This window comes from Nematolebias whitei, chromosome 6 (assembly GCF_014905685.2).
Source record: "Nematolebias whitei isolate Nwh7 chromosome 6, NemWhi1, whole genome shotgun sequence".
Lineage (NCBI taxonomy): Eukaryota > Metazoa > Chordata > Actinopteri > Cyprinodontiformes > Rivulidae > Nematolebias > Nematolebias whitei.
In genome coordinates this window covers 39,686,889-39,696,370 of record NC_056503.1, presented here as the reverse complement: position 1 = coordinate 39,696,370, position 9,482 = coordinate 39,686,889, and the positions used below count along the sequence as shown (strand labels likewise).

Here is a 9,482-nt window from a genome sequence, read left to right as displayed (position 1 = left end):
GAACAAGGCTGGGAGTTTTTAAAAGCCTCAGGAATCTTTTGCAGGTGCTTAGAGTTACGTTGTTGATTCAGATGGTTAGGTTAATAGCTTGTTTAGAGAACCTTTTCCATCATTAAACAGGGGTGGAGGCCTCTGTGTTCAACTGTCCCCCTCTTACAATGCTGTTATTGCTAGTATCACTCAGCCCTCTGTGAATAGTAAACATCCATCAGTGTGCTAATGATCCATCGTTAGGCTGATAGTCCTTCTTGATCATGTGAGCAGCTGGTTTTGGTTGTCAGCAGCAAAACTGGTTGATCCACTCTGAGAAGGTCAGAGTGGATCAATTCATAAATATATAAGACTGAGCTGAATACAGCACCTCAGACTGAGGAAGTCTTTTGGATGAAAGACGAAACGTATCTACATTTTTTTGTTGTTTTGCTTTGTTTAGTTTTTTTGAATGTCCAGAGGACCAGATTTAACTTTTTTAGATCTTGAATTCAATTCTGTACTTGACAGGGAGCCAGTGGAGAGAAGTTAAAACTGGACAGATATGATCTCTCCTACTAACTCCTGTTAAGACTTTGGCAGAAACATTTTGGATTAAATGGAGATATTTTAAAGAAGTATTTGGACACTCAGATAGTAAACCATTGCAATAGTCCAGTCTAAATGTGAAAAATGCATGAACCAGTTTTTCTGCATCATTTTTAGATAAGATGTTTCTAATTTTAGCGATATTAAGCAGGTGGAAGAAGGCAGTTCTAGTAATGTTTTTAATGTAGGGGATAAAAGACATTTCCTGGTCAAAAATAACACCAAGATTTTTAACATGAGAACTGGAGGCCAGATTAATGCCATCCAAGGATGGCGAAAAACTGAAAAATTTACTCCTAAGATAAATATGATTTAAACCATTTTAGAGCTGTTCCTGTAATCCCAACACATCCAAGTCTTTATAGTAAAATATTGTCAACTGTTTAAAATGCAGCACTAAGGTCTAACAAGACCAATATAGACACAAGTCCTTTGTCTGAGGCCATGAGAATATCATTTGTGACTTTTGAGTCATTGCCCCCCAATTTCTCTCATCCAAAATGGAAATCAGAAAAGACACTTTTATTTGTTTTATATCATCCAGTTAATATCAGTTTTTGTCCGTATTCTCAGATTTTGTGTTTGACTTATTATTAACTACTGCTAAAGACATAAAAATGGGGGATTTTAATATTCATATAGATGTTGAAAGTGATAACTTAAGCATAGACTTTAATAATTTAATGGAGTCAATTGGTTTTACCCAAAATGTCCACACATCTACTAATTATCATCATCACATGCCATGATCAGTGTAGTGTTGGACCTAGAGTGTAGACAGACAAAGAGGAACTCAAATATTAAATAAATTTATTTAACAAAACTCAAAATCAAAAAGCTGACGTTGCGGCAAGAACTTACAAATAAATTGAGACTAGGGAAACATGGGGGAAACAAAGCACGAGGGCTATGGGAAGCACAATCCATGGACAACATGGAAACACAGATATGCTGAACTTAAAAGGGACACTAAAGAGATACAATTATGAACACCTGGGGAAAGACAATGAACAGGTGAGTGGTAGGAGTTGGAGCTGACCACACAGTGGAAAAACACTAGGAAGGCAGAATAAATGATACAAGAAAACACAAAGGTCTCAAGACATGAACATAGATTCTTACAGTACACTATCAATGTGCTCCAACCAGTAAACCCCCAATCATCAATGATGATGGATGCAGTGGCAGACAGGTGTAGAGCCCAGCAAGATTGCAGCAGGCATAGAGCCCAGCAAGGTTGCAGTGGGTGTTGAGGCCAGAGAGGCTGCAGAGAGCAATGGGACAAGAGAGGCTGCAGCAGGTGAGGGGACCAGATAGACTGCGCACAGTGATGGATTGTTGATGAGGGCTGCGACAGACAATGGACCAGTAATGAAGGCTGTGGCTGGTGATGCACCCATGGAGGCTGCACCTGGAGATGCCCTTGCAGAGGCTGCAGTGGCAAGCGATGAACCAATGATGGAGGGAGCTGCAACAGATGACAAGGGACAAGTAATGAGGGGAATTGTAGCTGACAATGAGACCACTGATAAGGAAGTTACAAGCGACTAGGGATCCACCAGGAGCCTGGGCTCCACCATAGTGGCAACAGCTGCAGGACCAAATGCAGAGCTGGGGTCATTATCCCTGACACCCACAGAGAGACACAAAGAAGGTGGGTTGTTGTCCCCGACACCCACAGAGAGGCACGGAAGAAGTAGGTTGTTATTCCCAAAACCCATAGAAACACAGAAGGGTGCGTTTAGCTGCTTCGTTGGCTGAGATGGTTCCGACTACTTCTTTGGGTGAGGTAGGTTCAGCTGTTTCTTCAGCTGCGGTGGACTCAGCTGCTTTGTTGGCTGGAACCGCATTGGCCACTCCTGTGACTGGGGCTCTGGAGAGCAATACCCTGACAACGCTGGAGAGTGGTACAGCTGAGTCTGAACATGGAGATGACTAACTGGAGAAGGTGACTAGGCTTGGGTTTGAAGTTTAACCCCCCCCCCCCCCCCACACACACACACACACACACACACGGCTGCGGAATGAGCCAGGAACAGGAGCAAACCAGAGCTCATTATAGGGCCCTGGATCCTCCACAGATGGCCACTCAGGGAACTCAGGAGGTAAGCGGGATGGAAGTGGGTAGCGAGGTGCTGGAGAGCTGCAAAGTGGTGGAGACATGCAGGTCACCAGAGGTGAGCGAGGCAGTAGAGAGGAGGAAATAGGCTTAAAAGTCAGGCAGGTTCCCCTGAACTGAGACTTCCTCCTCTCCTCTTCCTCCACCTAAAGATATGAGGGGAGGATCTCTACCACCGGGCTGTGGCGTCTCTGTCTTAGGGCAGGTCTGGATCCTCCTGTCTGAAACCCACCCCACTGGATGACGGGCTTCACCTCGTCTCTCTCTCTTTCCTCCTTCTCCTGCTGGTTAGTCTTGTCCGCTTCACGGGCCAGAAACTTAAAAATGTTCAAAGTGTCCTTTGTTTGAGTTCTGTATTCTTTCACAGTTTGTAAGGTTTGGACTCAAATGCAGGCAGACTCAATGAACTTAAAAAAGCATATTTATTAAATAAATGAAATAAAAAATGCTGACGTAGCAGCGAACAACTTACAAAAATCGTCTGAATCACAAAAACACATGGAACAGGAGAGATCACGACGAGGAGGATCGGGACCTCTGGCAGGTAGCCAAGACAATGCAGAACTGACAAGTAGTAGACCAGAGACTGTTTATAAAGTGCAGAGCTGATTGGGAAAATGGAAGCACCTTGGTGACTGTGAAGTATGCACAATTGTGAGTGGCAAGAGCTGGAGCTGACTACATGGAGAAAAAAAAAAAAACACCATAAAGGCTGAACAGATGACACAAGAAAACACTATAGTCTTGAGACATAAACACAGATTCTCACAAACGTAAGCTTCAAGGGGATTGTGGTTTTGCTGTTGCTGCTCTTAAAATGTGGAATGATTTAGATTACAATCAGGCTTCTTTCCTGTCTTTTGAAAACCATTTGTCAAAACCCATCTCCTCTTTTGACACAATCTGATGTGTATAGATGTTTTAGTTTATTTTAATTGATTAGATGTTTTTATTACAGAATTATTTTTACTTTGCTTTTTAGGTTTTCAGTATGTCCTGTGACAGTTGTGTTTCATTTACTGTACTGTACAGCACTTTGGTATTGTGGTTATTTAAAGTGTCTTATTAATAAAGCTAGTATCGTATAGTAACAATACACTTATTTATGGGATCATTTTGAATCTCCAATTAACATAAAACTGCATGTTTCTGAACTGTAGGGAAAACTGAAGTACCCAAAGAAAGCTACACATGTACTAGGAAAAAAAAATCAAGCTCCATAGCAGAAAGCTTGGGGCAAGATTTAAGCCTTCAAATTCAAAAAGTGAAAAGGTTATTTATTATATCACTATGCAATTCTTTTTTCTTTTTATTTTTTAATTAAGACAATTTTATTTCGAAAAAACTATTGATTTTTAAGCACAAAACTTGCTTATACAAAATATAAAGTATCAAAAGGTGGTTTATTATCAATGATGCATTGATTTATCAGTTACGGACTGCTAAAACGTGATTTTGGGGTCACAGTTCTGTAAAATTGCTTCCTCGCACATTCTTTTATGTCTTTCGCTCTCAGACAGTAAATTAGTGGATTGACCATCGGAGGACCAAGGCTATAAAGCATTATAATTACAACGCGCACATTAGAACTGAAACTAATCCCAACAACGCTGGCTAAATATACAAAACATCTTGGTAAATAATATAGTGAGATTATTATCAGCTGAGTACTACATGTTGAGAAAGATTTTAGACGAATTTTGAAACCTGCTATCTTGCTTACCTCAATAAGTATGGAGCAATAAGAGAAAACTATGAATGCCAGAGGTACAAGGAGAGTAATCATTGCACTGATAAAAGCTGGTAAAGCATATCGGGTCCTGTCAGTGCAGGCCAGAACTGTTATACCAATATGATCACAAAAACAGTGATTGATTACATTTGAGCCACAATAAGGAAGAGGGTATGCTTCAATGGCAAAAATTAAAGGAGGTGCAGCAGCAATTATCCATGCAGTCAAACTGAGAATGTGGACATTGACATTTTTAAAAACAATTGTGTAATTTAGAGGATGACAGATGGCACAATACCTGTCAAATGCCATGAGAAAAAATATAAAAGAGTTTACTGAGCCAAGAAAATGAACAAAAAACATTTGGACAAAACAACCAGTAAATGAAATATTTCCTGATTTAAACCAATATCTTGATATGATTTTAGGTAAAGTTGTTGTGCTGAAGAGAAGGTCACAAACTGACACATTTAAAAATATATAATACACTGGCTTATGGAGGCTTCGGTTAGTTGCAAATAGGACTAAAACAACTACATTTTCCATCACAGTCATCAAATACACAAAAAATAAAACAGCTGAAACCAGACCATAGTACTCTGGATGAAGTCCAGGGAATCCAGTCAGTATGAATTCAGTCACTCTGCTGTAATTTCTTGCTGACATAATGTGGAAGGAAAGTCCTTTAAACATTGGAAAGCACACAGCATGTTAGATAAAACATTCAGACCGTGGTTTAAACTGTTAAATATAAAAGTGGGTAAATATTAACAGTGCCTTTATATTTCTAAATAACAAGATATTTTCATATATTAGCAAAGTTTAAATTAAATTCTATCTTTTTACAAATCACTGATTCACATTTTTCAAACAAATATAATTAAAACACTCAGCATTAATTTACATATTTGTGTTTTTATATGTTACAATAAATTAATGTGATTTCTAATTTAAAGTCAAAATTCAGCACAATATATAGACACTAAAAAGTTATTTCCATTGAAAATACCTTTGACAATCAGAGCAGCAGAGTACTCTGACCTTATCTGTGAGGTACCTGATTATAATTACTTCTCCCAGCATGCACTGTGATAAAGGTGGAGTTACTGCTCATCATTCTTTTTTTATTCTCTCATGATGTCTAACGTGCAGTTTGGTAACGCCAACTTTTACTTGATGTGTGTGCGAGTGTGAATAATTAAACTAATAAAAAAATTGTCTGTCTCGTTTTTTTTTCTGTGCGGCCCCATGAGGAACTGGTGATTTGTTTAGTGTGACCCTACCTCTCATCTAATGACTGCTGGGGATATGCACCATGACGTTGATCAAAAAAGTGAGTAATGAAAATTGATGGATAGATGAAAGACAGACACATAGATGGATGACTGGATGGCTGGATGGATGAACAGGTTGACAGATGGATGGCTAGATGGCTGGATGGATGGGTGTTTGGATGGGTGGATGGATGAATAGAAGGATGGATGAACAGAAAAACATATGGTGGATAAATGGATGGATGGATGAACAGACAAACAGACAGATGGATGGGTGGATGGCTGGGTGGATGGATGGATGGATTGATGGATGAATGAACAGACAGATGGATGGAAGGATGGATGGATGGATGAACAGACAAACAAACAGACGGATGGATGGATGAACAGACAAATGGATGAATGGATGGATGGATGAACAAACAAACAGTCAGATGGATGGAAGGATGGATGAATGGATGAAAAGACAAACAGACAGATGGATGGCTAGATAGCTAGATGGCTGGATGGATGGGTGGGTGGTTGGATGGATGGATGGATGAATAGAAGAATGGATGAACAGAAACACAAAAGGTGGATAAATGGATGGATGGATGAACAGACAAAGAGACAGATGGATGGAAGGATGGAGGGATGGATGAACAGACAAACAGACAGATGGATGGATGGATGAACAGACAAACAGACAGATGGATGGATGGATGGGTGGATGGATGGATGGATCGACGGATGAATGAACAGACAAAAAGAAGATGGATGGATGAACAGAAAAACAGATGGTGGATAAATGGATGGATGAACAGACATACAGACTGATGGATGGATGGATGAACAGACAAACAGACAGACTGATGGATGGATGGATGGATGGATGGATGGATGGATGAACAGCCAAACAGACAGACTGATGGATGGATGGATGGAAGGATGGATGGATGGATGGATGGATGGATGGACAGCCAAACAGACAGACTGATGGATGGATGGATGGATGGATGAACAGACAAACAGACAAACAGACAGACTGATGGATGGATGAATGAATGGATGGATGGATGGATGGATGGATGGATGGATGGATGGATGAACAGCCAAACAGACAGACTGATGGATGGATGGATGGATGGGTGGATGGATGGATGAACAGCCAAACAGACAGACTGATGGATGGATGGATGAACAGCCAAACAGACAGACTGATGGATGGATGGATGGGTGGATGGATGGATGAACAGCCAAACAGACAGACTGATGGATGGATGGATGGATGGATGGATGGATGGATGAACAGACAAACAGACAGACTGATGGATGGATGGATGGATGGATGGATGGATGGATGAACAGCCAAACAGTCAGACTGATGGATGGATGGATGGATGGATGTTTGTGGTCATTATGGATGCTGTGATCCTGCCCATCACCTCTGATGGTGTCAGCTCCAACAGCCCAGCTGGGTTTTGAAGGAAGCTCCTTCATGATAATAACGTCATGTCACAAAATACAGTTCTTTATTTTTCTCACATTTAATGCTCAAATAAAGATACAAAACAACACTCTCATTGATAAAATTACCTCCAAGTAAACGCACTTTTTTTTTCCAAATCTATACATGAACATAGATGAAAGATTGCTTGACTTTAAAAAAAATCCATAAATAACTGTATATGTACATTTTTTGAAAGGCATCTAGAGATTGTATGTTATTTTACTCTGAGGTATCCTTTCCACGCTTTTTTGGCAGCCTAACATAAACAAATTTGGCATTTTAATAATTGTTTTAAAACCCAGTCAATGCCAGAAAACATTTGCAAATTTATTTTACACTAGTTATCTAACAAAATACAGTATATTAGAAATTTTTCATTATCATTCTTGCCACTGTTGATTAATTTGCTCATGTTCCATAATTTATCTATGTCCATCAGACTGACTGTATTGAGCCCTTTCTGCTATCTGAGACCTTTCTTCAAGTATTATTGTGACGGTTATTCCTACCAGGGCTCAAGTATCCCCTATTATAAATGACCCCTCAGCCCCTGCACCCCCGCTCTGATGTCTTCACCTTGTCTCCTTGGCAGGGTTTTGATGAAGCTTTGAACCCTGCAGGCTGTCAGTCATTTTCCTGGTGTAGTGTCAGTTTCAAACATGCACTTGTCCATCCATCCATCCATTTTCTTTACCCGTTTATTCCATTTTGGGTCACGGGGGTCGCTGGTGTCCATGTCCAGCAATCACTGTGCGAGGGGCGGGGTACACCCTGGACGGGTCGCAAGTCCATCACAGGGCCACATAGAGACAAACGAGACAAACAACCATTCACTCTCTCACTCACACCTAGGGACAATTTAGAGTTACCAATCAGCCTAACATGCATGTTTTTGGTCTGTGGGAGGAAACCGGAGTACCCGGAGAAAACCCACGCATGCACGGAGAGAACATGCAAACTCCTCCCAGAAAGGCCCCTGGACCGGGGTTTGAACCGAGGACCTGCTCGCTGAGAGGCAGCAGCTCTACCAGTTGCGCCACCGTGCTGCCCAACATGCACTTGTCGAACATCTATAAAGAAACAAAAAACCCAAACTGTTCTAGATGTTGCAGTTCTTGCAAATCACAGGCCAAATTCAAAAGTAGATTTTCTCTCAAAAAATCATTGAAAATAAAGTTTACAATCAGTCAGTGGCTTTTCTAAATGAGCAAACTATTTTAGAGGTTTTGCAATCTAGTTTTACATGCCTACTTGCTCTTTGGAGATAAATCTTTTAAAACAAATGAGTGGGCAATTTTTCATCAGTGCACATATTTAACAGGTTCTCGGTGCCGAAACTTTTGCATTTGGGGGCACAAGTTTGTAAAACTGCTTCCATAAACAATTTCTTATGTCTTTAGCTCTCAGACAGTAAATTAGTGGATTAACCATCGGAGGACCAAGGCTATAAAGCATTATAATTACAATTCGCACATCAGTACTAAAACTAATCCCAGCATTACTGGCTAAATATACAAAACATCTGGGTAAATAATATAGTGAGATTATTATCAGCTGAGTACTACATGTTGACAATGATTTTAGACAATTTTTGATACCTGCTACTTTGCTAACCTCAATAAGTATGGAGCAATAAGAGAAAACTATGAATGCTAGAGGTACAAGGAGAATAATCATTGCACTGATTAAAGCTGGTACAGCATATGGGGTTCTGTCAGTGCAGGCCAGAACTGTTATAACAATATGATCACAAAAACACTGATTGATCACATTTGAGCCACAATAAGGAAGAGGGTATGCTCTAATAACTAAAAATATAGGAGATACAGTGGCAATTATCCATGCAGTCAAACTGAGAATGTGGACATTGACATTTTTAAGAATACTTGTGTATTTGAGAGGATGGCAGACAGCACAATACCTGTCAAATGCCATGAGAAAAAATATAAAAGAGTTTACTGAGCCAAGATAGTGAACAAAAAACATTTGGACAAAACAACCAGTGAATGAAATAGTTCCTGATTTAAACCAGTATCTGGTGATGATTTTAGGTAAAGTTGTTGTGCTGAAGAGAAGGTCACAAACTGATACATTTAAAAATATATAATACACTGGCTTATGGAGGCTTCGGTTAGTTGCAAATAGGACTAAAACAACTACATTTTCCATCACAGTCATCAAATACACAAAGAATAAAACCGCTGAAACCAGACCATAGTACTCTGGATGAAGTCCAGGGAATCCGATCAGTTTGAATTCAGTCACTCTGCTGTAATTTCTCTCCAACAT

General features: G+C 40.0%; 2 protein-coding genes across 2 annotated transcripts; both read right to left on the bottom strand.

Moving 5' to 3' along the window:
* Window positions 1-4,130: 4,130 nt before the first annotated feature.
* Window positions 4,131-5,096, bottom strand: LOC119410952 (putative olfactory receptor 10D4). Its single transcript, XM_037677872.1, has one exon. The coding sequence runs from the start codon at window positions 5,094-5,096 to the stop codon at window positions 4,131-4,133; it is 966 nt and encodes a 321-aa protein (XP_037533800.1).
* A 3,411-nt stretch (window positions 5,097-8,507) lies between these two features.
* On the bottom strand, window positions 8,508-9,482 carry LOC119410951 (olfactory receptor 2AT4-like). Its single transcript, XM_037677871.1, has one exon. The coding sequence runs from the start codon at window positions 9,480-9,482 to the stop codon at window positions 8,508-8,510; it is 975 nt and encodes a 324-aa protein (XP_037533799.1).